Source organism: Hermetia illucens, chromosome 2, assembly GCF_905115235.1.
Source record: "Hermetia illucens chromosome 2, iHerIll2.2.curated.20191125, whole genome shotgun sequence".
In the NCBI taxonomy this organism is placed as follows: domain Eukaryota; kingdom Metazoa; phylum Arthropoda; class Insecta; order Diptera; family Stratiomyidae; genus Hermetia; species Hermetia illucens.
In genome coordinates, this window is record NC_051850.1 from 187,584,466 (window position 1) to 187,612,270 (window position 27,805).

At 45.6% G+C, this 27,805-nt stretch overlaps 1 protein-coding gene across 3 annotated transcripts in view; it reads right to left on the bottom strand.

The window, feature by feature from the left end:
- The window catches only part of LOC119650092 (Down syndrome cell adhesion molecule-like protein Dscam2), a 305,680-nt gene that overhangs the window by 95,063 nt on the left and 182,812 nt on the right, over positions 1-27,805 (bottom strand). For all 3 annotated transcript variants that reach the window (XM_038052607.1, XM_038052609.1, XM_038052608.1), the window contains exons 6-8: positions 27,354-27,430; positions 14,340-14,529; positions 9,147-9,312 (exon numbers count right to left, since the gene is read on the bottom strand). In XM_038052607.1, coding sequence (XP_037908535.1) covers positions 9,147-9,312; positions 14,340-14,529; positions 27,354-27,430 — 433 coding nt within the window. The remainder of the gene's footprint in view (positions 1-9,146; positions 9,313-14,339; positions 14,530-27,353; positions 27,431-27,805) is intronic.

Here is a 27,805-nt window from a genome sequence, read left to right on the forward strand (position 1 = left end):
TGCCTCTGCCCTGGTAAGAAACCGTAGCCGTCGTCCCTCTTTTACTTTTAGAAACTTGGGTGATAAGCGTAAAAAGGGGAGTCCGTGGACCATCAAGAGTGGGAGCAAGTTGCTCTCCATTTGGTCCGGTCTGGCATCAAGCCGATGCGGACTTAGGACTCCACCGATTCCTAAAAAAGAAATAGGATACCTAAAGCCGAGAAGGTCATCATACTGGTCTGCGAAAGCGCTGGACTAGGGAAGCTTCTTGGAAGTGTGGCTAGACCAATCTACTAAAGCAAGCGGTCCCAGGGAGAGAGCTAGTTACATATACCAACAACACAAATAAACACGCGAAAATACTTCAAGATGTAAGACAATATCTAGACCAAACAAAGGGTCCACATTAGTATTCCAAAATACAGACGTTGGAGGACGGTAGGTAGGGGTTATCAGGGACAAAAAAAGCATTTTTACAAGGCAGCCCACAAAGAACTCAAGCTTGCCATCCAGTGGAGTAAGAGGGAATGTTTTAAGGAGCTCTGCTTGGAAACGGATGCAAATCCATGGGGGAGCGCCTACAGAATTGTGATGGGATGGTTGAGAGGCCCGTCATCCCCACAGATCTTGCTAAAAATCATCTAGGGGTTATTCCTCCAGCAAGAGAGGGGCACTGACACATTTCAGAGATCTGTAGTGTGTAAGGCCGATGATATAGCATTTGTTGTAGTCGCAAAGCATCTAGAGAATGCTGAGTTATACTCTTTCGAAGCAATCAGTGCGGTTAAGGCCTGGTTAGAGAGCGTTGGACTGGCATTTGCGGAGGAAAAAAACGGAAGCAGTCCTCAACACAAAGTGCGGAAGCGAAGTTACGCCCGAATTAGAATCGGTAATCACATTATCACTTCCAAGTCAATCATCAAATACTTGGAAGTGATGATAGATAGGAAGTTAAGTTTTAAATAACCCGTGCAATATGCTTGTGACAAGAGATCCACGGCGAGTATGGCCCTGGTAAGGATAATGCCGAACATGGTAGGGCCACGGTATTCTTGTAGCCTACTTGCCGGGGTACAAGGATAATGCGGAACGTGGGAGGGCCACGGTATACTTGTAGCCTACTTGCCAGGGTGGTGAACTCGATCTTGCTTTATGACACTTCTATTTAAGGAAAGGCTTTTTGCATATCATGTATTGCTCATAAACTGAGTGCGGTCTATAGGAGGATAGTCATAAGGTTGTGTTCTACCTTCAAAACCGTCTCAGATGAGGCTGCATTCCTCATCTCCGGAATGATGCCAATTGACATCTCTTTCAGATCAGTATACGCCTACCGACTTAAAGGGCAATGTAATCCCTTGCAAGTATGCAGTCTTTAGTTTTCTTGTAAGCTGTCCACACTGCTCTGTATCGTAACTGGAAGGGTTCGTGTCGTCATACCAGACCCATCCGTCGGCTTTATTTATTTATTTATTTATTTATTTATTTAATGAGGACAATACACAGAAACCAAATTTCTTATTACATATTGTCCTCAGAGGGAGGAGCAAGTAAATGGCATATTTTGCGCTTAAAGCTAGAGAGAGACATAGAGTCAAATGAACCAAGCTGTAGGGCATTGTAGGACCGGCAAAACCTCGGGATCGGAGAGTGAAAGTAAATCTCGAGCTCGGCGAAGGGCACATCAAAAATGTCCGCATTACGTGTGTCATGAGGCGAGGCGATACGGAGAGTAATATCCGAGTTGGCGGAGCAGTCCATCAGACCATTGCAGAGTTTGAAAAGAGTACACATATCAAGGAAAATACGGCGTTGCTGTAGGGAGGGGAGATTGAGGGTGTGGAGTCGTGACGGATAATCAACCCGTGGAAGGTTCTTTTTGTAAAAGAGGGTCCGGGTGAATTTGCGTTGTACAGCTTAAGAGCGCGGCCGTCACGGATGCGGTAGGGGGACCAGACTACACAGTAATATTCAAGGATGTTTTTGACAAGGGAATTGAAGAGTGTTAAGGAGGGTTGGATTGATGTAAAGTCGGACGAGGAACGTAGGATAAAACCAGACATTTTGGAAGCTCTATTGATGATGTCATCGAAGTGGGAATTGAAACGAAGTTTATCGTCGAATATTACACCCAGGTCTTTGAAGGAGGTCAGTAGTGAAAGGGGTTGACCACTGAGAGAATAGGAAAAGGATGATGGGGAGGGCTTCAGGGAATAGCGCATCCAGTGGCATTTGTTGACATTCAGTGTTAGCTTGTTGATCGAACACCAACGGGCTAAATTATCAAGGTTGGATTGTAAGAGAGCACAGCCCAATGGAGAGGAAACAGAGGCAAACAATTTAAGGTCGTCTGCGTAAAGCAAATACGGACAGGTGAGGATGGAGGCGAGGTCATTGATAAAAAACAGGAAGAGTAACGGGCCGAGTATAGAGCCTTGGGGAACACCAGAGGAAGGAGAGAAGGAACCAGATGAGTGACCATGAAAAGAAACTTTGGAGGAACGATATGAGAGATAGGAGGAAAGCCAGGAGATGACTGAGGGAGGGAACTCTAGCGAAGAAAGTTTAGAGAGGAGAATGTTATGGTCAACGGTGTCAAAGGCTTTGGAGAAATCAGTATAAACAGCATGTACCTCCTGTCGTGAATTCAAGCGTTTAGCAACAAAGTTGGTAAAGACCAGAAGATTTGAAGCCGTTGATCTATGTTTCACGAAACCATGCTGCTCTTTGACAATGAGGTGACCGAAGTGCGCGGTCAACCAGTCGTTGACGTATCTTTCTAGGATTTTGGAGCAAGGGGAAAGAAGGGAAATGGGGCGGTAATTCACAGCAAGGGAAGGGTCTCCGCTCTTGAGGATAGGAATGATAAGGGCCTCTTTCCAGAGACGGGGAAAGTAGCATTCGTCTAGACTTTTGTTGCAGATTATACACAGGGGGAGGGAAATGTGTTTTCTACAGTTAAGGAGGAAGAGATTAGGAAGCCCATCGGGGCCAGGTCCGACATTGGGGTCAAGGTTACCAATGAAGAACTCAATCAAGGAAGGCGTAAGGAGAGGAATGGCTAGAGATTCGGAGGAGTCTGTGGTTATGAAAGGTGTAGATGGTGAAGGGCTCGAGGGAGAAAACATTGAAGAGAAGTAGGTGCAGAGAAGGTCGCAGGATTGTTGTGGGGAGTTGGCAGTGGAGTCAGCGAAGCTGATAGAAGAAGGGACAGAATGAGTTGGATTACGAGAGTTGCGAGCGTGAGACCAAAAGAGTTTTAAGTTACCGCGGGCAAGGGCGGCTTCGACGCTCAATAGGTACCTTTACGCGCCTTTCTGACCATTGACTTCACAGTAGATCGTATAGCTTTAAAGTGAGCAAGGTCGGCGTCATTTTTAAGGTTTTACCGTCTGTCTGTCTGTCTGTCTGTCTGTCTGTCTGTCTGTCTGTCTGTCCGTCTGTCTGTCTGTCTGTCTGTCTGTCTGCCTGTCTGTCTGTCCGTTACATGCATTTTTCTCGGAGACGGTTATAGCGATTGACACCAAATTTTGTAGAAAGGTGGGAACTGTGAACGTTCACACATACAGTGAGTTACATCCTTTTACGTTGAATTTAAGGGGGGGTCCCCATACATGCAAAAGGGAGGTGCAAAATTTTTTTTCATCAAATATAGTCATGTGGGGTATCAAATTAAAGGTCTCGATTAGTACTTTTCGAAGCCGGTCTTAGTTTTCACATTTCTTGGAAATCTGGGGAGTGCGGGGGGTTGAAAGTGATCATTTCTTTAAGGGGGCCATTCTCAGAAACTACCAAACCGAAAAATCTGAAAAAAATCGGGAGGCTGCCACTATATGGTGGCTTGGCTCCGAAATACCTTTCATACCGATATCTGTTCAAAGAAAGTAAATAATAGTATATTACTATAATTTTTTGTAATTGGCTGGAAACCCCCCTTAAATTCATCCTAGCGGCACGAAATTCTGCAGTGATGTAGGCGCACTATTACTAACAAATTTATAATACATCGAAGTTGTTGCTTCTTTGAAAATTGAAGACTATTAATGTCAATATCACCCGAAAGTGGACATATGCTTATATTACGTGCTACGTACTAAGAAATACACAAAACCTTTCGTACCTGAAGCGTCCAGCTTCCGGTTTCCCGACTTGTTAAGTTTCGATAGCCTTGGCTGTAAATGAAGACTTAGCCGTTGTCGGCCTAGCCTTCTTTGCAGCTATTTGAGCCGAAGAGTTGGGATCGTCAGAAGACCGCTGCCGCTTTGGTTTGTTCTTAGCCGCAGATGCCCCAGACGATCCTTTCCCTTCAACATTGGTACGACCCGGGGGTTGTGTTTTGCCCGGAGGCGGTTTGCCCGGAAGCGGTTTGCCGGAGGCATTGTTTTGCCCGGAAGCTGTTTGCTGGCCAAAGATTGATGCTTACCCGTAGCTAAGATTTTAGCATCAGCAGGTGGCGCCGATTGCAACCAGGTGTCAGGAATGTTGATATAAGGGGACTGCTTCGGCTCGTCCGTTAAGGACTGGACTGGGTCCCAATAAGGTTGGTGCCCAGTTGAATAAGTGGCGAACCTGAGTCTAGACTCAGGTTCTCCATCGAAGAGCTCAGGTTTGCCCCTTCGCTCAGGGTTGGATCAAAGTGCTGTTGAGTTCTTTTGTTTTGGTTTTTTAAGTTTTTAGTTTCTTCATAGTTGGACTAGAGGAAACTTTACGTGAAGTACTGATACTAAAAAATCGCATAGAAGGCAAGGGTAATAAATAAAGTGAGCTAACTCCGCCTCGTGTTGTAATACCCTGTGGTGCTTCCATGGGGCAGATCGAGAAGTCGGGTGTGGTTTTAATGGGTAAAAATCCCAGACTCTGGCGTGTTCAGGCTAGAGGCTTCTGAAGATTTCCACCTCCTTACCAAAAACAAAGGACAGACAAACATCGAATCGGGTCTAATAGGATTCTGTTTTACACAAAATCTTAACAATCGGCTTCCGGACAATATTTGGTAGTTTGCTATACATAGCTGTGTAAATCAGCACTTCCTGCGTCACTGGCTGAAGCCTTACTTGTTAACCTGTCCTTTGCCTAACTAACAGATATATTGCCTACAAAGTTAACTGTGGACTTTTAGATTCCAAGCTCCAAGGATTATGTACGTTTTTCAAGGTAGCAGTAACAAGTTGCTGGAAATTTTCAGACAAGAATAGTGTTGGGAAAATAAATGGTAGGTCATAAAATTCAGGATTTCAGGATTCACTGTTGGATAAAGATGAGGAAGAATTTTCGATATTGATTCGGTGAGGTTCTCCCCATTTCCGGGGAACTTCAGCAATGAAGTTGAATGAAATGCTGACGTAAGCTAAAGAGATTATCCTTGTAAAAGTCAAATCCTGTAAAATGGTTCACTTTATCCACAGATACTACCAAATGTCCAAACTGTGATATTGATTGCCTTGAACTTTTAACCCAGCAGCCAATTCAGCTTGAAAGTTAAGCTAATTAGGTCAATTAGAACTTTTCAAGGACTCCTCCATTTTTCGCTTGTCCTTGGCTGCAACATTTTAAATCTTTTAATCAAGACTGTGTCCGGGGATACTGGAAATAGCTGCGTTGGCTTTAAAACAGGCCTACAATGGGCCAGGCGGAGGAAGCATTTAAACTGCATTTCCAGCTGAACAGGTGCAAGTTATCGAAATTTAAAAAATAAATACTCATATCCTTGCCGCGGTTGTAGTCCCAGTCCTCCATTTTAACCTCGAATGTAATCTACTAAGGCAAGCGGTCCCAGGAAGAGAGTTCTCCATGTCTCACAATGCATCGCCAAGGCATGTGACGCGTCCATACCTAGGAGGTGCTCATCCTCAGTGGAAGATCCAACTACTGGTGGAATAGTGAATTGGTCAGCCTTCGATCAGCCTGCCACCAAGACAGACGAATGGCTCAGAGGACGCTAGGTAGGAGCGATCAGGAACAAAAAGGGCATTTTTACAAGGCAGCCCCCAAAAAATTCAAACTTGCCATCCAGCGGAGTAAGAGGGAATGTTTTAAGGAACTTTGCTTGGAAACGGATATAGATCCGTGGGGGGGGGGGGCAAGAGACCAGCCATCTCCACAGATCACATGCTTTACTCTCTTGTTAAAAATCGTCCAGGGGTTATTCCCCTAGGAAGCGAGGGGCACTGACAGATTTCAGAGATCTCTGACGGAGGAGGCCACAGTGGCGAGTTATGCCGATTATATAGCATTGGTTGTAGTCGTAAAGCATCTAGAGGTTGCTGAGTTATACTTTTACGAAGCAATCAGTGCTGTTAAGGCCTGGTTAGAGAGCGCTGGATTGGCACTTGCGGAAAAAAGAACAAAAGTGCTCCTCATCACAAAGCGTCGGAAGCGAAATTATGCCCGAATTAGAATCAGCAATCATATGAGCTCATGAACTGAGTGCGGCCTATAGGAAAACATCTCTAAGGGTGCGCTCTGCCCTCAGAATCGTCTCAGATGAGGCTGTATTCGTCATATCCGGAATGATGCCAGTTGATATCTTGGCAGATGCGATAACGAGTATGTAAAATCTGATGTCAGTCTCTCCTTTTTCACAGACGAAGAACGCCGAAAGGGAGAGATCAGTAAATAGATAGCACAGGATGATCCTTACTATCAAGAGGGGGGGGGGGACAACATGGGGAGATTATTTATAATCTCAGCCCAGTTTCTGCCGGGGCATGAAGGATATCGGCAGTACCCTTACAGGTTCAAATTGAACAATTCGCCCAATTGTCCAAATTGCGAGGGAGCCTCCCCAAACCCAGAGCACATATTCTTCCATTGCCCGAAATTCAGGGACGAGAGGAGAAACCTAGAGGAAACACATTCTATGATTAAAAATGATGTTGCCGCGCCGGCGGTCATTTCAAGAGAGAGTGAGTGTTTTTATTTTTTTCACACCTCCATTCAGGCCGTCAGCTGTGTCCGCGGCCGTTCAATACGCCGGGAGATGGGTTATACCCTGTTTCATTAAATCGTTGAAATCTTTCTTTGCAACAGCAAGCTTCTGGGGTGAAAGAGAACACCTCTTTGACAAGATTGATGAGCCTGTAGTGCTGACTTGGTGCTGCACATCGAGCTTAACCGGCCGAGAGAAACTGGTTGTAGTAGTGATCTTGTGGTATTTTCTGGGGAGTGCGTAAATGCGATGTTCGGCAACGTCTTCGAAAATAATGGAAAGAGTGCCATTTGCGTAGTTGGAAATTTTCCCTGACGTCTGTAAAGTGGTTGCGGGGTCTATTACTGCCTTGTTCTGCGGGTCCACTAACAACACACAGGAAGTCTGTGCCTAAAATGGGGGTGCTAATGTTCGCCAGAACGATTTTCCACAGTCCGAGACTCAAGTCCACTTGCCCATAGTCATAGGTGCGAATGGTAGAGGAGTTCGCGGCAGTCAGTTGTAGGTTCTGCGGTACTGGGGGAACCTATCAGGAGACAACGCCTGCTTAGGGGGTTGAAAATTGTAAGGCGATGTAGCACTGCGCTTCGGGTAACCGTCGCCGAGGCACCCAGCAAGCCCAGTTGTGGTGCATTTACGGTGATACCAGAAAGTCGTTGGGACCGCCACAGAACATAGGAGTAGTAGCTAAAGTGGGCCAACTCCGCCCCGTGTTGTAATACCTTCTGGTGGTTTCACGGAGCAGACGGGGGATTTGGTGTCGTTTTAGTGGGTAAAAATCTCACACTCTGGCGTATCCAGGTTAAAGTCTTCTGAAGATTACCACCCCCTTACCAAAAAAAGACAGACATCGAATCGATTCTAATTTGAGCTTGTTTTACACAGTCGGCTTCCGGCCAATATTTGGTAGTTTGGTAAATCAGTATTTCCTGCGTCACTGGCTAAAGCCTCTCGTCTTGTTAACCTGTTCTTTGTCTTACTAGCAGATAAATTGCCTACAAAGTTCACTGTGGACTTTTAGATTCGAAGCTCCAAGGATTATGTACGTTTTTCAAGGTAACAGTAACAACTTGCTGGCAAGACTTCTTCTTCCTCTTTTTCTTCCGCCTTTGTCCCGTTCACAAGCGGGGTCGGCTCGTCGTGATCGGCTTCGCCATTTGGCTCTATCGAATGCCTAATCTGGGTGCAATCTCGAGGCTTTCAAATCGCCATCCAGCGTATCAAGCCACCGTTGCTTAGGTCTGCCTTTTGGTCGTTTACCATCGACTTCGATGTTCAGACCAATCTTGGCAAGACTAGTGGGGAGAAACTAAATGGTAGATCATAAAATTCAGGATTTCAGGATTCACTGTTGGATAAAGATGAGGAAGAATTTTCGATATTGATTCGGTGAGGTTCTCCTCATTTCCGGGGAACTTCAGCAATGAAGTTGAATGAAATGCTGACGTAAGCTAAAGAGATTATCCTTGTAAAAGTCAAATTCTGTAAAATGGTTCAATTTATCCACAGATACAACCAAGTGTCCAAACTGTGATGCTGATTGCCTTGAACTTTTAACCCAGCAGCCAATTCAGCTTGAAAGTTAAGCTAATTAGGTCAATTAGAACTTTTCAAGGACTCCTCCATTTTTCGCTTGTCCTTGGCTGCAACATTTTAAATCTTTTAATCAGGATTGCGTCTGGGGATACTGGAAATAGCTGCGTTGGCTTAAAAGCAGGCTTACAATGGGCCAGGCGGAGGAAGCATTTAAACTGCATTTCCAGCTGAACAGGTGCAAGTTATCGAAATTTAAAAATTAAATACTCATATCCTTGCCGCGGTTGTAGTCCCAGTCCTCCACTTTAACCTCGTCAGTAAATCAACCAACTTTTCTCTATAATTTTCCTTCACGGCCTGGAAAAATTATTCATACGTCGTAACCGTAACATAAAGGAGAAAAGTGAAATCCACAGTTCGACCGTATCATGAAATTCTGACGAAAGAATTAGGAAAATTTCTGAAGTGAATTGTGGGAATGTGAGGAACTGAAGGAAGTCAGAGGGTAATGTTGAAAATTATGCTCTTCACAACGTTGTAGATTTTCAATGAGGACCAGAATGGTAGGTAGGAGTTTTCCGGGTAAGTGGGCAATAAATATCTGAGAAGTAGGAAAGGAATTCTGTGGCTAATGTACGATGCATATTTCATAGGAGGGTTACCAGGGAATTGTCCGATATTCGCGTTAATTTATTTAGCTTACCTGTACGTAGGGACCGGATGTCCTTGAGCTATGCACGGCAATGTTGTTTGCCCGTTGAGTACTACATGTCTAAGTGAGTGTTTCTCTACATTTATTCGAGGTTGCACTAAGCCCTTCGGTTCCGTCACAATTATTCGTCCTGGATATGTTGAGATTTGTATTTCACCTGAAGGTAACAAGAGAGTATTTACGACCATGTTTAGGATAATTTCCGGTGCAATAAGGCAATAAGGCTCAGTTAGTGCGTAGGCCAAAGGGGTTTCTCCCTCCAATTGGCATCGATCTGAAGCTTAGATACGAAGGGCAAAATGATCACTCGATCGACTGTGAACTGAGTGCTTGTGATTTTGCTTTCTTCCATAATTTTTCCGAATTACTCTTTGGCAAATTACTCTTTCCTGCCCCCTCCGGTGTGCTATTCCGTTTACATTTTCATTTTAATTGACGCAATTTTTTGTCTGTGCATAATAGTTTACCTGCGATTTGCGTATTTGTAGGCAATTATTTTATATTTTATTTTATTGAATAATGGCGTCACCTCCAATTTACGACATCCGATGCGCGCAGTGTAACGAACCTGAATCCGCGCGCTCTAAGTTCCTCGATTGCGACGGTTACTGCGGGGAATTTTACCACATCAAATGTTTAGGTATTCCTGCAGTGTTCTTAGAGATTCGAGCAAAGTTCGCTAAAAACATATCTTATCGCTGCAACACTTGCCATGGCTGCGCTGTCTGATGCAACGCAGTTGCTCAATAAACAGTCCTCGACCTTGGCCGCCATTCAGCGCGCCGTTGAGACTTCCGCTTTGGTACCGAAGTCAAATGGATTCCCTCTACCGGCGGCTTCTACTGTATCTACTGTACCTCCAGCTGTGTCTACATCTCCTTCTGCCAAGGACGACCATACCAAGCCCCCCGATTCAGCCTAATCATTGAATTCCGCCGAAAAGGTGAACCGCAACACTGGTGCAGTGCCAAAAATGCAGCGATCAACGTCGTCATCTGCGTGTTCCCGACGGCTCAGGAATCCGTTAGACGAGACTGTGACTTCCGAAAAAGTGCTTCCTGCTGTGCATAACAATGTAGCCTCAACATCATCTCAGGAGTCTATGCACCAGGCCTCTCAATCTGTGTTGAATTCGCCTGCAATGCCCTCCTACATCAGGGTTGTTTCCACTGGCTCTACACCCCTAATCCAGCGGCCCCCATGCGACGAGTTACGGTCCACCGAGCCTCCGATCCTGTCTCGCTCCATCGCGCCTACGACGGGACAATATCCGCAGCCTCCTCAGCAAGTTTCGAATCGGAACAGAGCCGCCCCACTTTCTGATATCGTTCCTGTCGCCAACGAAGCTCCGCTTCCCGCTACCGCCATATATCCTGGCACTTCATCCATCCATACCAGTGGCCCCAATTTAAAGGTGGCGTCCCCACCTAAACAGCTCTTCATCTCCAGGCTAGCGTTCACAACTTCTACGGACGATGTTCTGGAGTATATAAGGAACAAAGTTGGTTTACTCTCTCCTCTGTCCTGCATTAAACTCACAAAAGACGACAACACCGACCGGGTGATTGCATCTTTCAAGGCAACCCTTCTTTCTGGCCTGAAGGTGTATTCATCAAGCCATATAAGCGCCCCAATTCGCGGGTAAATTTCAGGGCAACCCGCCTGCCTCGCCGAACTATATAACTGGATCCATGTTCACTGTCCGTCTGTTTTATCAGAACGTCAGGAGTTTAAGAACCAAGCTGGGGGCCTTCAATTTATCCGCGCTGGCTCAGCAACACCATGCCATCTGTATCTCTGAAACCTGGCTAGACGATGTCATATTATACTCCGAACTCCCCGAAGGATACTCCACTTTCCGTTGTGACAGGGACCGGGATGCTTCTCGTAAGTCCACTGGCGGTGGAGTCCTAATTGCTATAAAAGATTCACTCCCCGCTGAACTCGTGTTCTCCTCCTCTGGCTTTCCTTTTGATTGTGTTGCTCTTCATGTCTCCCCGCCCAACTTCCTCCCGTTCATTGTTTCTTGTGTATATGTCCCCTGTGCTAGCCCTTCTCACCTGTATGAAGAATTGTTTGACAGTTTGTCTGTCCTTACCGTCAGATTCCCTTCTCTCCCTTTCTTCCTTTGTGGAGATTTCAACCTCCCTATGCTCAACTGGCCTAATCATCCTTCCAATTCCTTCCAACAACCTCTCCCATTCTTCCCTCCCACTTTCTTCCTTTATGTATACTTGCTCTGCCCTGAATTTCAATACCGCCAAAAACTCCTTGGGCCGCACTCTCGATTTCTTCCTTTCCAACCTCCCAGAGCGCCATCTCCTTTTATTTCCTAGCACATCCCCGTATGTAAAAACCGACGCTCACCATGCCGCGGTTGAATTTGAAGCGGAGCTCCCTCGTTCAAAACCCAAAACCAAGCGTAAACCCACTAAGTTCAACTTCCGCAAAGTCAATTTTGACGGTCTGAACTCAGCTTTAGCGTCTTTCAACTGGGTACATATATTAAGTAATTCATCGTGTGATCAAGCTCTTAACACCTTCTACAATATCCTCTCCGATCTCCTCTCCTGTTGTGTCCCTTCTTCTCCTCTCTGCCTACGTTCGTACCCAACTTGGTTCACAACGGAACTTCATATTAACATTCGCTTGAAACATACACTGCGGAAGAAGTTTCGGGCTTCTAAAAATGACGCCGACATTGCTCACTTTAAGGCTATACGATCTACTGTGAAGTCAATGGTCGGAAAAGTGCGTAAAAGGTACCTATTGAGCGTCGAAGCCGCCCTTGCCCGCGGTAACTTAAAACCCTTTTGGTCTCACGCTCGCAACTCTCGTAATCCAACTCAATCTGTCCCTTCTTCTATCAGTTACGCTGACTGCACTGCCAACTCCCCACAACAATCCTGCAATCCTTCTCTGCACCTACTTCTCTTCAGTGTTTTCTTCCTCAAGCCCTTCACTCTCTACACCTTTCATAACCACAGACTCCTCTGAATCACTAGCCATTCCTCTCCTTACGCCTTCCTTGGTTGAGTTCCTCATTGGTAACCTTGACACCAATGTCGAACCTGGCGCCGATGGGCTTCCTAACCTCTTCCTCCTTAACTGTAGAAAACACATTTACCTCCCCCTGTGTATAATCTACAACAAAAGTCTAGACGAATGCTACTTTCCCCGTCTCTGGAAAGAGGCCCTTATCATTTCTATCCTCAAGAGCGGAGACCCTTCCCTTGCTGTGAACTACCGCCCCATTTCCCTTCTCTCCTCTTGCTCCAAAATCCTAGAAAGATACGTCAACGACTGGTTGACCGCGCACTTCGGTCACCTCATTGTCAAAGAGCAGCATGGTTTCGTGAAACATAGATCAACGGCTTCAAATCTTCTGGTCTTTACCAACTTTGTTGCTAAACGCTTGAATTCACGACAGGAGGTACATGCTGTTTATACTGATTTCTCCAAAGCCTTTGACACCGTTGACCATAACATTCTCCTCTCTAAACTTTCTTCGCTAGACTTTCCTCCCTCAGTCATCTCCTGGCTTTCCTCCTATCTCTCATACCGTTCCTGCAAAGTTTCTTTTCATGGTCACTCATCTGGTTCTTTCTATCCTTCCTCTGGCGTTCCCCAAGGCTCTACACTTGGCCCCCTATTCTTCCTGTTTTTATCAATGACCTCGCCTCCATCCTCACCTGTCCGTATTTGCTTTACGCAGACGACCTTAAATTGTTTGCCTCTGTTTCGTCTCCGTTGGACTGTGCTCTCTTACAGTCCAACCTTGATAATTTAGCCCGTTGGTGTTCGGTCAACAAGCTAACACTGAATGTCAACAAATGCCATTGGATGCGCTATTCCCTGAAACCCTCCCCATCATCCTTTTCCTATTCTCTCAGTGGTCAACCCCTTTCACTACTGACCTTCTTCAAAGGCCTGGGTGTAATATTCGACGATAAACCTCGTTTCAATTCCCACTTCGTTGACATCATCAATAGAGCTTCCAAAATGTCTGGTTTTATCCTACGTTCCTCGTCCGACTTTACCTCAATCCAGCCCTCCTTAACACTCTTCAATTCCGTTGTCAAAAACATCCTTGAATATTGCTGTGTAGTCTGGTCCTCCTACCGCATCCGTAACGACCGCGCTCTTGAAGCTGTACAACGCAAATTCACCCGGTCCCTCTTTTATAAAAAGAACCTTCCACGGGTTGATTATCCGTCACGACTCCGCACCCTCAATCTCCCCTCCCTACAGCAACGCCGTATCTTCCTTGATATGTGTACTCTTTTCAAACTCTGCAATTGTCTGATGGACTACTTCCTCAACTCGGATATTACTTCCCGTATCGCCTCGTCTCATAACACACGTAGTGCGGACATTTTTGATGTACCCTTCGCGAAGCTCGAGATTTGCTTTCACTCTTCGATCCCGAGGTTTTGCCGGTCCTACAATGCCCTACAGCTTGGGTCCTTTGACTCTATGTCCCTCTCTAGCCTTAAGCGTAAAATAAGCCATTTACTTGCTCCTCCCTCTGAGGATAATATGTAATATTGGTTATTGAAAATACAAATAGGTCCTTCGCTCAAATCAGTCCTTCTATTTTCCGGTGATAAACTGTTTATAGCTTTTGATACTGTTCCTGGAAACTCTGTCCTCCACAATTCGCTCCATTAAAATCATCTTCCAAAGGTTTTCTTGCGACCTATGGTTCTATGTTCGGAGGATAATGGATGATGAAACATAATATTGAGTTGTGGATCTGAACCCTTCCGTTCGCTTGCATTGTATAAACAAGGAGCACTTTACTCTACAACCCGGCAACGTGCCCAGCAGGCACTTGTAATGTGTGTCTTCCAGAGGTACATGAAGAATATGACCTGATTGTAAAATGCTAATTTTCCGTTACTATACATCTCATGTGCTCCATCTAATATATAATCCTGTTTTGTTAAGGCCCGAGGATATATGTACGTAGGAGTCTGCCTTGTTTCGGATCGATAATGAAAGTTCGTTGTGTTTCCAAGCAGTTTGGGCCGGGGGTTGTGCCGGTGTGTTTCGTGTATGCACTAACGAAGCCCGAGTGCTATTTGATATATGCACGTAAGGATGCACTGTAGGTATGCACTTGCACGCTAACTGAGAGCATATATTGCCCTACTTACGAAAACCCTTGTGAATGCTACGTACCTGTTAGCCTATTTACAGTTCGACATGTGTAAGTTTTAAATGCATCATTTGGACCGGCATTATTTATGTATAGCTCGCCATTAGACAGGACTGTGTACTTGCCCCCGATATCTGTGTTGGGATATAAGTGCATTCCGGAATCCTGGACCCACGCGGTGACCATTACGAATTCCGACATGTAGCTGGGTACCTGAAAGATGAAAAGAGAGAGTTCAGTTGAGGAAGTTACTTTAGATAAGCCAATTTCAATGCTTGCGGATACTCTGGTAGTCTCCTAGGAGATGGGGGAGACAAGTTACATAAACAGCTTTCTAAAAATATTATGCTTTATAATGGATGTTCGAGGAAGATGCAGACTCGAAGTTATGCAAGTGAAACCATATTAGTCCACCTGTTTCAAACGTAGCATGCAAAATTATGCATCAACCAACTTTAGTGCAGAACCGGAACGTGGGTTATGGAAACTCAGAGGGATTTTTCCTCTTGGCTGAGAGTATTAGTAGAAACGATGTGGTCAGGAAGGATGTGGGTAGTTGATAAGGAGGGAAATAAAAGCTTTTTGTGAGTAGATAGCATCAAATTTTCCATTTTTAGTGAATAATTAAGTAAGTTAACGTCTCTGCCTTTGGAAAGACGCGATTATCACTAATTCTGTAAACAAAACGATCCACTGCATTTGCTCTTGGCTGTGGTGCTCCGTTTTTATGCAAAATCACTCCTAACTATGGTTAAGGCAAGAGGTAGGTATTATAGATGTAAAATCCAAAGTTTTTAATCCTAAGATTCAGCCCGTGCAACTCACAAAAGATGCTTATCCTGCGGTCCTGTCGAGAAATGGGCAAGGGTTCTTGACGCATGGACGGCATCAGGACGTAAGCAAGTTAGTCCGCACACAACGAACAAAACAAATACGTGTCTGCACGCTAAATGTTGGTACCCTAACTGGAAAGACCGAGGAACTCGCAAGAGCCCTTCGGAAAAGATGCATTGACATCTGCGCTCTGCAAGAAACCCGATGGTCTGGTTCCAAAAGCTGCGACATTGAACGCGAACGCGGTAAAAATCGCTACAAATTTCTCTATTTTGGTAACCCACACACTCAATATGGGGTTGGCATTGCCATCTCGGAGGGTTTCCGTGATGCCATTAAAGAAGTCGAACGATTTGATGATCGGCTGATGAAGCTCACCATTATATCAGCTGATCGCACTATTCACTTCTTCACCGCGTATGCACCACAGACAGGCCGACCTGATGCCGAGAAAGATGCCTTCTGGCAACTTCTCGATGAAAAGACTTGTCACGTGCCTGCTGACGATTACATAATCATTGCCGGCGACCTTAATGGTCATGTGGGTGAAAAGGCAGACGGTAACAGGTGCCATGGGGGAAAGGGGTTCGGAGCGCGCAACGAAGGTGGCGAGCGTATAATCGATTTTGCGGACACCCATGACCTTGTACTTATGAATACATGGTTCATCAAACGATTGTCTCATCTTCCCACATTTTATAGTGGGAACAATAAAACGCAAATCGACTATATTCTCATAAGACGTCAACATTTTACCACTGTCACTGATTGCAAAGTCGTTCCCTATGAGACCATCGCACCTCAACATCGGCCGTTGATTGCTGTCCTGCGAATTAAGCCACCGATAAAACGGCGTGAGGAACGCACTGGCCCGCCGCGCATTAAATGGTGGCGATTTGGTGAGAAGAAAGAAGAAACGGTCTCACTCATACGATTGCCAACCATTACGAATGTGGAAGAATCATGGAACCAAATGAAAGACACGATCCACAAAGCGGCCTCTGCAACCCTCGGGGTCACCAAGCCGGGTAAGCGGTACATCAACCGAGATACTTGGCTTTGGAATGATGATGTTGAAATGAAGGTCCGTGAAAAGAAACGCCTCTACTACAAATTTCTCGACGATAAAACGCCTGCTAACTGGCAAATTTATAAGAATGCCAACCGGGAAGCAAAGAAAGCGGTCGCTGTCACCCGAGCGAACCATTTCAAAAATATTTACCATAAACTGGACACTCGGGATGGCGAGAGAGATCTGTATCGACTTGCTAAAAGCCGTGATGAACGCACACAGGATATCGAACACTTCTGTTGTGTTAATGACAAGAACGGTACTTTGCTTACCAACCGTCGAGCCGCAACGGATAGATGGCGAGAATACTTCGAGCAGATTTCAACTGAAGAATTTGCTCATCCTCCACTTCCACAATCATTGCCGACATTTGGAGCAGTTCCACCAGTCAGCGGAACTGAAGTCGAGGAGGCAATAAAACAAATGAAATCGGGGAAAGCAACAGGACCTGACGACATCGCATCTGAGCTCTGGAAAGCAAAGAGCTGGGACCCAATACCGTGGCTGAGTGAATTCTTTAACCGGGTTATTCAGGAAGGAAGAACACCATCTAACTGGGAAGAAAGTACCACTGTTCCAATATGGAAAAAGAAAGGTAGCCCAGCAGAATGTTCAAATTACCGTCCGATCCGGTTACTTTCCCATACCATGAAGATTTTTGAACGCATTCTTGACAACCGTATTCGCGAAATCGTTGAAAAAACCGTGAATCAAGCCGGGTTTGTCAAGAACTGCGGAACTACTGACGCAATATACGCTGCGCGGTTACTCATGGAGAAACACCGTGAGAAGCATCGCCCTCTTTACATTGTCTTTCTGGATCTAGACAAAGCGTTTGACCGTGCACCACACGAACTCATCTGGTATGCTTTACGACAACACTTCGTGCCAGAAGAACTCGTGCGCTGGGTTCAATTGCTCTACCACGATCCGAAAAGTAAAGTTCGAAGTATGGCGGGTGTATCAAAACCGCTTCGTGTCTCTATTGGAGTTCATCAAGGAAGTGCCCTCTCACCACTCCTCTTTGTCCTTGTTATGGACACCGTCACACGGGATATCCAACGTCCAGCGCCCTACACACTGCTTTATGCAGATGATGTTTTCCTAGCATCTGATAGCAAAAATGATCTCGAGCAACTTGTTCAAAAATGGAATGATCGCCTCATGCAACACGGTCTCAGATTGAATTTAAACAAAACTGAATTTTTGACGACCGATCCCCATGAAACAGGCACAATCACTGTCAGCGGCAGTGATCTGCCCAGATCTGAGCGATTTAAATACCTCGGGTCAACGCTATCAGCCAATGGAGAACTGCGTTATGAAATTGCCTCACGCATTAACGCAACCTGGATGAAGTGGCGTTCCACAACTGGTGTCCTTTGTGATCGACGTATCAACGAACGTCTCAAATCTAAAATTTACCGCAATGTCGTCCGTCCAGTCGCTCTCTATGGTTCTGAGTGTTGGCCGACCATAAAAGACAATGAACGGCGTCTCGCGGTAATGGAGACGAAGATGCTACGTTGGACTAGTGGCATCACACGTTTTGATCACATCCGAAATGAGGATATCCGCGATCGTTATGGGGTTGCCCCGATCGTGGAAAAGTTGCGAGAGAGGCGTCTTCGATGGTATGGTCACGCAATTCGTGCAAACGAGAATTCACTTGCAAAGATTGGTCTGAACATCGAAGTCGATGGTAAACGACCAAAAGGCAGACCTAAGCAACGGTGGCTTGATACGCTGGATGGGGATTTGAAAGCCTCGAGATTGCACCCAGATCAGGCATTCGATAGAGCCAAATGGCGAAGCCGATCACGACGAGCCGACCCCGCTTGTGAACGGGACAAAGGCTGAAGAAAAAGAAGATATTGCCCTTATAGACTTTCCGGGTGGGATCATCCTCATCCATACGGATTAAGTAACCCGCCCACCGTAACCTATTCAGCCGGATTTTATCCACAACCGGACGGTCATGGTATCGCTCATAGATTTCGTCATTGTGTAGGCTACGGAATCGTCCATCCTCATGTAGGGGGCCAAAAATTCTTCGGAGGATTCTTCTCTCGAACGCAGCCAAGAGTTCGCAATTTTTCTTGCTAAGAACCCAAGTTTCCGAGGAATACATGAGGACTGGTAAGGTCATAGTCTTGTACAGTAAGAGCTTTGACCCTATGGTGAGACGTTTCGAGCGGAACAGTCTTTGTAAGCTGAAATAGGCTCTGTTGGCTAACGACAACCGTGCACGGATTTCATCATCGTAGCTGTTATCGGTTGGGATTTTCGACCCTAGATAGGAGAAATTGTCAACGGTTTCAAAGTTGTATTCTCCTATCCTTATTCTTCTTCGTGTTTGACCAGTGCGGTCAAAAAAATCACTCCCAACCATGGTTAAGGCAAGAGGTAAGTAGAAATAAAATCCAAAGTTTTTAATCCTAAGATCCAGCCCGTGCAACTCACAAAAGATGCTTATCCTGCTTATCTTGCGTTATTAATGTCTTTGACGTTGTCATAGAACGGTTTACTTAGCGCCCGTTTTCAGGCTCTAGCAAGAGCTGCATAATCGTAAAGGAAAGACGTAAGTGTCCCATCTCCAATACTTGCATTTGCACATATTTGACTTATAAGCTACTGTATCCAAGTTTCGCTGTAGGAGGACCAAATTTTTCTCAGTTTAACACAGGATGTAACTTTCCGCCCTTTGAAGTCTACAACTGGCAAGTAGTGTGGGCAGATTTCACTCATCGCAGCAGCTATCGGGTGTAGATTCACACTGAGGGTCCCTTAAGAGTAGAACAGTGACCCCTGATCTCCTTTATCCTGACTTTTCAGATTGAAGGATGTTGAAGGAGAGTAACCCTCTGGCCTTTAAGATGAGTTGATTGTCAGCCAATGTAGTTATACAGGGTGCGGCAGCATAACTTCCTTTTTTAAAATGCGCGCACTCAGTTAGTTGATGTCATAGCGGAGCGCTAGTGGTCTCGTTCAAAAGGGGATACTGTAAAGTTTTGTCCCGACACGGTTCAGTCGCCATCATGCGTTGGAATAGTGCGGAGCGTGCCTTTGCTGTTGAGGTTTACTTTTCAAGCGGATGTTCGGTTATTGCAACACTGCGTGCATTTCGGAATCGCTTTAATTTAGCCCCGTTGGCTCCCGTCCCAGACCGCAAATCAGTTGTTACATGGGTCACTACATTCAGACAAACTGCAAGTGCGACAAAACGAAGAACTGGAGTCCCTCGGCCCGTTAGATCACCTGAGAACATTGAAGCAGTGAGAGCGTCAATGTTCCGATCGCCACAGCGTTCTGCGCGCAAACACGCATCTGCCCTTGGACTATCCTGTTCTGTGAGAAGAATTCTTCGTGATGATCTTCATTTTCATCCCTATAAGATGGCGATAGTGCAGGAACTTTCAGAACGTGACTTCAATTCTTGGATGAACGCGTGTGAGCTTCTTCTTGATGTCGTTCCCGAGGGTGCTATTGTTGTTTTTAGCGATGAAGCCCATTTTCATTTGTGTGGGTCGGTTAACAAACAAAACATGCGCTACTGGGCTGACACCAACCCTCGAGAATTGCATCAAAAGCCTTTGCATTCACCCAAAGTCACAGTGTGGTGTGCAATTTCCTCAGCTGGAATTATTGGTCCCTGGTTTTTTGAGGAAAATGAGGTTACAGTGACAGTGAATTCGGACCGGTATGTAAACACGCTACAGAATCTTTTTTCCCACGGCTAGAAAATTTGGATTTGGGGGACACTTGGTTCCAACAACACGGTGCAACAGCACACACTTCAAGAGCATTGATGGCTGTTTTGAGGGAACACTTTCCAGAGCGCCTTATCTCAATTAGAGGCGATTTGGAATGGCCGGCACGCTCTCCCGATCTGTCCCCTTGTGATTTTTTTCTATGGGGTTTTTTGAAATCCCGTGTTTATGTGAACCGTCCAAGAACCCTACAAGATTTGAAGACCAACATCCAAGAAGAAATTGCCAACATAATATCTGCTATGCTAACAAGAGTCATGACAAACGCCAGAAATCGGTTTACGCAATGTATGGAGAATGGGGGACGTCATCTAACAGATTTGATCTTCAAAACAATTTAAATAAAAACTTTAGACATGTACCTACATTATAAAAAATAAATAAATATATTCCGATGCATACATCGTTGGGTTACACCTCTACCGCCAGCAAGCTAAGGCAGCGGTAGTATTTGCGCCGCGAATACACTGATGTATCATAACATACCGGTGAAAGATACGATATCGTAAACTTATAACATTTGTAGTGTCCGCGGCTTAGCGACAGGAGCGGTATTTCATTCGCCTTTTCCGGGATCAATTTGGCCAAATAATGCATTCAATAATGAGTAAGAGTCCCTTTATTTTTCCAGTTATCCCTTTTTTTCACAATTCCCATCCCGTTTTTCATTTAAATACAATACTTAATATTTGAACTAATTAATTTTTATCATTTTTTTTAAAACAATCCAACAACTGGTCCCTTTCCCTTAATTTCATAGTCCAATTTCAATAAGACAATTTCAAATTCTATTTTTTCATAAATTTGTAATGGTGCAAGCAGGAATTGACCTATGTTGTCAATCGTTCGTTGTTCCTCATAAACCATATTATACGTTATTGTGTGCAAGCAGCCGATTGCTCATAGCTGAATGGAGTGACCTGGCGCACACCTCAACACAACAGTAGCTGTGTTCCGTATGACGCGGCATCGGGACCGGCTGATCGATTAACTGCAGAAAAGCTGGACTGGAGTTGATAGTGCGTCTTGAAGTGAGTCAGATGTTGATATGGATTTTTATAAAATATCGGGCGGTAGTGAATTCATTAAATATAAACCTCGGAATTTTCAAATTTTATTGAGGAATACCTAATAACGTGCATAAGTGAAGTTGTGTTTTTGGCATGAAAATAAAGAAAGAATACATTCCCACAACTTTACCAGACAGCGAGAATTGATGAGTTAGAGGATGTTCTTTTTTTCTTCGTCAGATTTGTTATTCTCCGATATCAGCGGCATTGGGATCCTTATACTAGGAACACCGGAAGTGGCGGGAGCGTCAGTGTTCAAAGTGGCTCCGGATCAGAGGAGTCGAGAGGGTGTTGAAAGGATATCACAGTGGAAGCAATTGCAATCAGATTTCTCACAAATCAGAACTTTAGAGGACGACCTATGATTTTAGCGTGCTGTTGCTCTTCTGCGTCTTGTGATGCTGAGAGGAAAATCTGAGGACCATCTCCAGCCACGCTTTACAGCGCTAATGGTTTCGTTAGCGTACACGTCAACCTTTTTAGGTTGTTTCGCGACGACAACCACGGCCAGATCATGAAACCGATTATCGTGGTTCGCTTCGGCACGGGGGAAAGACGAAAATCCCATTGTACATCAGGTTTCATAGGAGACGACCCAACACTGAGACCTGTAGAACTCCTGCTGTGAGAGTGTACTGCTTGAATCCCTCATATGTTTCGTACCAAAGTGTCTTTTTTGAGAAGTAACTATCAAGGAGCTTAACTAGGACACCCATTTTTATCCACTCCTAGCCAGCGGAATTGAACGAATTGCATTTATTAGACGACATCGCTTCTCGAGTCAGCTTCGAAACTACGTCTACGGCGTCGATGGTTGAGTGGTTTTGTCGAAATACAAATCGTCGCTCCGATATTCCATCCTGATATTCAATGAGGAAGAAGTCTATTGTAAATGGCCCTTTGGGGCATCTTTTCTACCGTGTCAATAAGGTATGATGATGGGTGTCTTGGGTGTTTATTCGGCTTCGGGCCTCTTCCACCGATCAGAAAAAAATCTTTCTACCATGCATGTTTTAAATACGCTGATAAACCAGTCGGGTCTGGTCTTAACAGCGAGTTTAAGAGTTATATTGGGAGCACTATCCTGACCAGGAGCTTTGTTATCGCCAACTCTGGTAAATGTGCGGAAGTTCCTCCTTAGTTAGCGCAGGTATGGTGTAGACGTCCAATGCTTGATTATGTTTTTTCCGTTCCCCTTCATCCGGGGGAAAGGTGCCATCACGATATCGAGCTGAAGATGTGGGTAGGTCACTCCTGGTTTTTATCCTCTCATCTTCTTCATGACTACCTTGTCCCCAGGGACTTTGGTTTGCTTCTGCTCAAAGTTTCTTCAAGCATTCTCGCTTGCTGGCCCATATAGCCTGCTTGAGCTTAAGGTTCACATATACTTGCCATTTCTCGTCGAAGCTCGGTCTTCCTCTAGATCGTTGGCAGATCCTTCTAGCTCGAAAATATGAAGCCGGTAACTCGGCGATCTGTGCATTCCACCAATAGTTTTGCGAGGACTCGCTGCATCGGCATAGCAGCGGCACATACTCTCGTTATCATCTCATTATTTGCTCTACCTTTCCTGAAGACGCACCAGCGGGAATTCAGCCTCCTAATAGCATATCTATGAATGCATCCCCTTCAAACCTTCTCACGAACCACCCTTGGTTTCCAGCTCCGCGGGAATGCACATCGCCGCATATCCCATATTCGATCTGGAGAAAAATTGCCCGGTGTTCGCTATGAGTACAATGTTCACTGACAAACCATGCCATTTCCCTCGCCAATGTGGTACTCACATATGTCAGGCCGACTATTGAGCCTGATCCTGTCCCATGAAAAGTGAACACCTTTCACGTATTTGCAAGCACTAAGTCTAGCTCCGCGAAAGCCTCTAGTAGAATACGGCCTCTGGTGTTCGTAGTGCGATTGCCTCCATCCATAGCCCACGCATTGAAATCACCCGCTATGGTTTTGGGGTTTCGACTTCTTGCATCCGAAACTAGCACGCGAGCTCAAGCCACGGTTGACTAAATTGGTGTGTATGTTGAGGTGTGAGTGGGGTCTAAGCAGGAGAGCTGCTAGATCCATTTATGTGGGGCTCTTTCTGGCATATTGTACGTATGGGTCCCCTTTGTTGAATGATTTTGCGTTGACGGTGCAGGGCAGGCAGCTGCTCTACGCTTGTCAGCGAGTGGCGTTGTCATCGTGTCTTCCTGTATGTCGTACGGTCTCGACCGATGCCGTGCAGGTATTGTTGGGTGTTCCTCCTCTTGATCTGGAGGTAGTCGGGCGTGCCACGGCCTACAGGATCAGAAGGGGCGTACCTTTGCTGCAAACAGATTTAGTACGTATTAATCAGGTTGAAGGGCTAGGGCCGCTTGCGGTCAAAAAGGTGTTAGACGAGAGTGTAACATCTAAGTGGCAGCTTAGATGGAACGAATGTGGGAAAGGTCGGGTCACATATAAGTACGTCAGATATGTGTCTGCCAGAGGAAGTTCCGTCGTGGACTTTCGGCCTGAGATGGGCTTCCTCCTGACGGGGCATGGTAGCTTGAATGAGTTTCTCTTCAAGCGGAACTTACTTCCAGTCAGGATTGTGTTCTGTTTGGGGCTGACTCGGAGGACTGGTTCCATGTTCTCTGTGTCTGTCCGGCGTACTGTGACATCCGCAATCTAGACGACATGGGCGTTCGTGTGGTGAACGGTATCTTTGATTTTAGCCAGTGCCTTGCTAGCAGTGAGACGCTTCGATGTGCTAATGTTTTCGCGCGTGCTGCCTTCCAACGAAGGAGGGAGTTTCTCGACGCTGCTGCGCCTGCGGTTGTTGGGTGAATGGCCTTAGTGGCCATGGTGGATAGCCACCAGTCCTGTGTGTTTTGTGTTTGTGTTGTCTGGTGATGTCCGGTGTGTTTTGTGTTTGTGTTGTCTTGTGATGTCTTTTGTGTTGTGTTGTACGCAGAACGGTAGTTAGCTGGTGAAAGGTTCCGTTGCAGTTCTCCGCCTCGGGCTGATTCCAGTTAACCCGTTGGGGAGTTCCGTCCCCAAGTACTCGAGGAGGGCGACCAGACCCGAGTCTGCAAAGGACTCATCTGAAGTGGCTTCGGCCACGAAGCCTCACCGGAGGTTATCTGGTACCATGGGAACCGGGACGGCCCTCTGAGAGCATATGCTCCAGGAGAATTCCTGGAGGATGTGTTCTTGGCCCGGTTATTTGCGGTTGGCCCCCTAGTGGGAGTTTCATGGTGGTTGTGGTTATGCCTACATCGCGGGCAGAGCTCCTTGGAGCTCAAGCGTGGAGTTGCGCTGTACAACTCGGGGGCGGTACCCCTTAGTTGCGGCAGAGGTATTAGATAGGCCTCGCATCCACTGGTATGAATGCTGAACCTGCACTCAGTATAAACCAGGACCGCTATGCTTGCATGGCGAGGCTCTGATTGTGGTCCCAAAATCAACCCGTGTCCGAAGAGGACCGTGGGATGATGCCTACACGGCAGGTACTCACGTTAAACCCCCAGGACTTTCATCCGAAACTAGCATACCTAGCATTCCCTCGAATCCTGGTGTCGTCGTGCTTGGTGCATAGCAGCTATATAGTATATGTAGTTGCCAGCTAGTTTTCCCCCGGCGAATCCAACTCCTGGAAACTCCATCACTTCTTGAAAGGCTTGATTTCCACACGCCTATATTGTCGTCTGTAGTGCAGGCATCGCTTTTATTATTGCGATAAGGCTTGCTGCTTATAGCAGCTTTGATTCCTTTTTCATAGATGGTCTGCGAGAGAAGTTCTTGCGCTGCGTCGTAATAGTTGAGGTTGATTTGTATCACATATTTCTTTACTGTATCCAAGGTTCTTCTAAACATTGGGCACCTCCGACAGTCGACGCGCTTTTTCCCCTTGAAAAGTATACATTCAGGCTTAACCTTGAACTTCCTGAACATATGACCTTCTCCCCCACATTTTCTGCATCCTTTTTGACCTGTCACAGTCAACGGTGCATTTCGCCGCTATATGGCCTAATTCAAGGCATCTAAAGCAGCGCTTGAAGGACACCTACTCCCTGAGTCGACAAACGAATCAATCTATTTTTACTTTACCTGCCGCCTTGGTCAATGCTGGTCCTTCCCTCCTTTGGGTCGATTGGAGCCACCGTCGCTGTTTCCAGGATTTTTGTCACTTTTTTTGCCGGTGAGAGGCCTTTTTGCATTTGCACGTTCTGCGGGGTTCCGAAAGAAACGTTCGTGCCCTATTTAGTCCTCTTTTCAAGCTTACAGCCCTTTTGATTTTGAAGGTGTGTCACTTGTGTTTCCTGAATGACGCTTGATTTCTTCGAGGCATTTTTGTCGTCCTTGGCACTATTGTACAGTATACGAATGGTTCGGACTATGTTTTTGATGGCCTGGTGCATATTATGTTTTATTATTATTTTCAATCAATGTGTGATTCGCTGTGTTTCTACCGAACAGGTTTAAGGAAATTAAAACACCGTCACATCGCTAGTAGTGATTATTTTGTTAAGCAAATATCTCTAATTTCTTCCCTTCTTCAGTGTACGGGTGTATTCCTCCGAGTAGGGCAAACGATGATTCGTCCGTGTTCTGATACTGCTCCTCTGCTTGGTTTTCCCACTGGGTACTTCCATATTTATTAGCCTTCAGGGAGTAACGGTGGCCAAGTAATCCACCACCAAGGGATATCGGGGGTCGGGAACCTACTATCCAATCCCTCATTTCGGGAGGCGGGTCTAGACCTTGATCTAGCCCTATTTCCCGAACGCAAAGTACTGGCGGCATCTGCCAACTCAGAGACTGTGGCTGTTAATGTTGCCATCATCTGCTGTAGCTGAGACACCTCGCTAACCATGGGTTGTAAATGGAGGTCATGAATTTTGTCAGCTAACGTGTTCAGAGACTCCAAATTCACACATGCCAAGATGGCCTGTACGCTCTCCGGCAACCTCCTCAGCCCTATAGCAGCTCGGTGTCGGCTTTATCACCACCCAACTGCTTCATTTGGCTCGAGCTGGAAGAACCACGCTGCACCCGTACAGCCACGGTAGTTACCGAGGGACTTGTCTCTATTCCGATGGACATTGTGGGCGGAAGCGAACAACGCACAAGAGAAAAGACTCGGAAGTTGAATGAGTGCAGAAACGAACAGAAAGAAAAAGTAGAGAAGAAAGTGGTGCTGCGCCGTCTCTTGCGGCGTTGCTAAAGAGAAAAAGGTAGGGCCGGTTCTTGCGGCTTGACGTGACTTACTACTGTAAATGGTACATTAGGGATTCTCCACTACTCCTTATTCTGTGGTGCTCTAACGTTGCGAGAAAGACGGAGCAGCAACCCTTTCGGCCGAATCAAAACCAAGTGGTCGAGGAGAGTCTCCAAGTGGTGCTACCGAAAAAGACTGCACCCACTTTGTCTTGCAGGTCATGATGCAGTAGGTGAATGCTCCAAGGTCTAATTAGAACTATCAGACCCGAGTCTCTACGGAACTCATTTGAAGTGGCTTCGGCCACGAAATTTTATATTAGGTTATCTGGTACCATGGGAAACGGTGTAGCCTTCTGAATTCACATGTCTCAGGAGAATTCCTGGAACATGTATTCTCAGCACGGCTGCTTACAGTTGGTCCCCTAGTGGAGGTTTCATGCAGGATGTTGTTACGTTCCAGCGGACAAAAGACCTTCGGACTTCAAAAAACTCGGATGCTGTACTTGCTAAAGTAAGTCTTGAGAAGACCGTGGGGTTAAGTCTACCCCAGGACGCAACTCCATATTCTGTATGAAACTCTTATCGGACAGATCAGTCGTTCCGTAGCTTTTGTGAAAAAAGTGAAAAGTTCGAGCCTCGAAAGCTGCTCCATTGCATAGGGCTCGGATACAGTTGAAAGAGTAGATGTTGCAACCTTGGCAAAGGGGGGTTGACAGAAGAAGTAGTCAATCGCCTTAAAATTACTAAGTAGTTTAGCTTAAGTACAATAAGCCAGAATAAAACTAGATTCGATTTAAGTTAGTCCTTTTTGAATAAATGAAATGAAATGAAAACGAGTTCAGTTTTTTTGCGGTCCTGAACCTAAAAACGAACCTCCTACTACCAATCCCCATTCAATCGATAATGTCACATGAAATCTGCCTACATACATCCAGCACTTGACCTTTTTCAGGACACTCTCGATATTACTCGTCTTTACGGCACGCTCTTTGCATATTTATTCAAATTCATTAAACTACGAGCTGTGACGGAAAGCATCCACCTCCTGAACTTTTTACCAGTTTAAATGGTTAATGGAAAATTGAAACTTACCTGACATTTTAGGACAGCCGTGTTCCCAGACATGACGTATTCATCGTGGACCTGCACGGTGTATTTCTGGTTGACAACTGAAAAGGATATAGAGAGTAAAAAATCCAAATTAAATATTTGGTTAGTGGATTATCCAAACAGAAGATACACAGTCATGCACGCGCTCCTGGATATACCGAGGACCCAAAAAAAAACTGTCACAATCGAAAAGTTAGGGTTCGAACGAGAATAGACCATTTAAAATGCGATTTAAGTTTGACGATAAGGGCAACACACGTTTTCTAAACATTTACCCCAATGGGAATTTCAATTTTGAGATAGGAAGGAAGGCCTGGATGGCAGCCAGCGGGAATAGTAAATTTAATGGGGGATTTGTATTCAATCGGTCCAGATAAATTTGCTACTGAACGAATTGGGTTGCGTAGAATGGCAATTGTGATTTTGGATGAAAG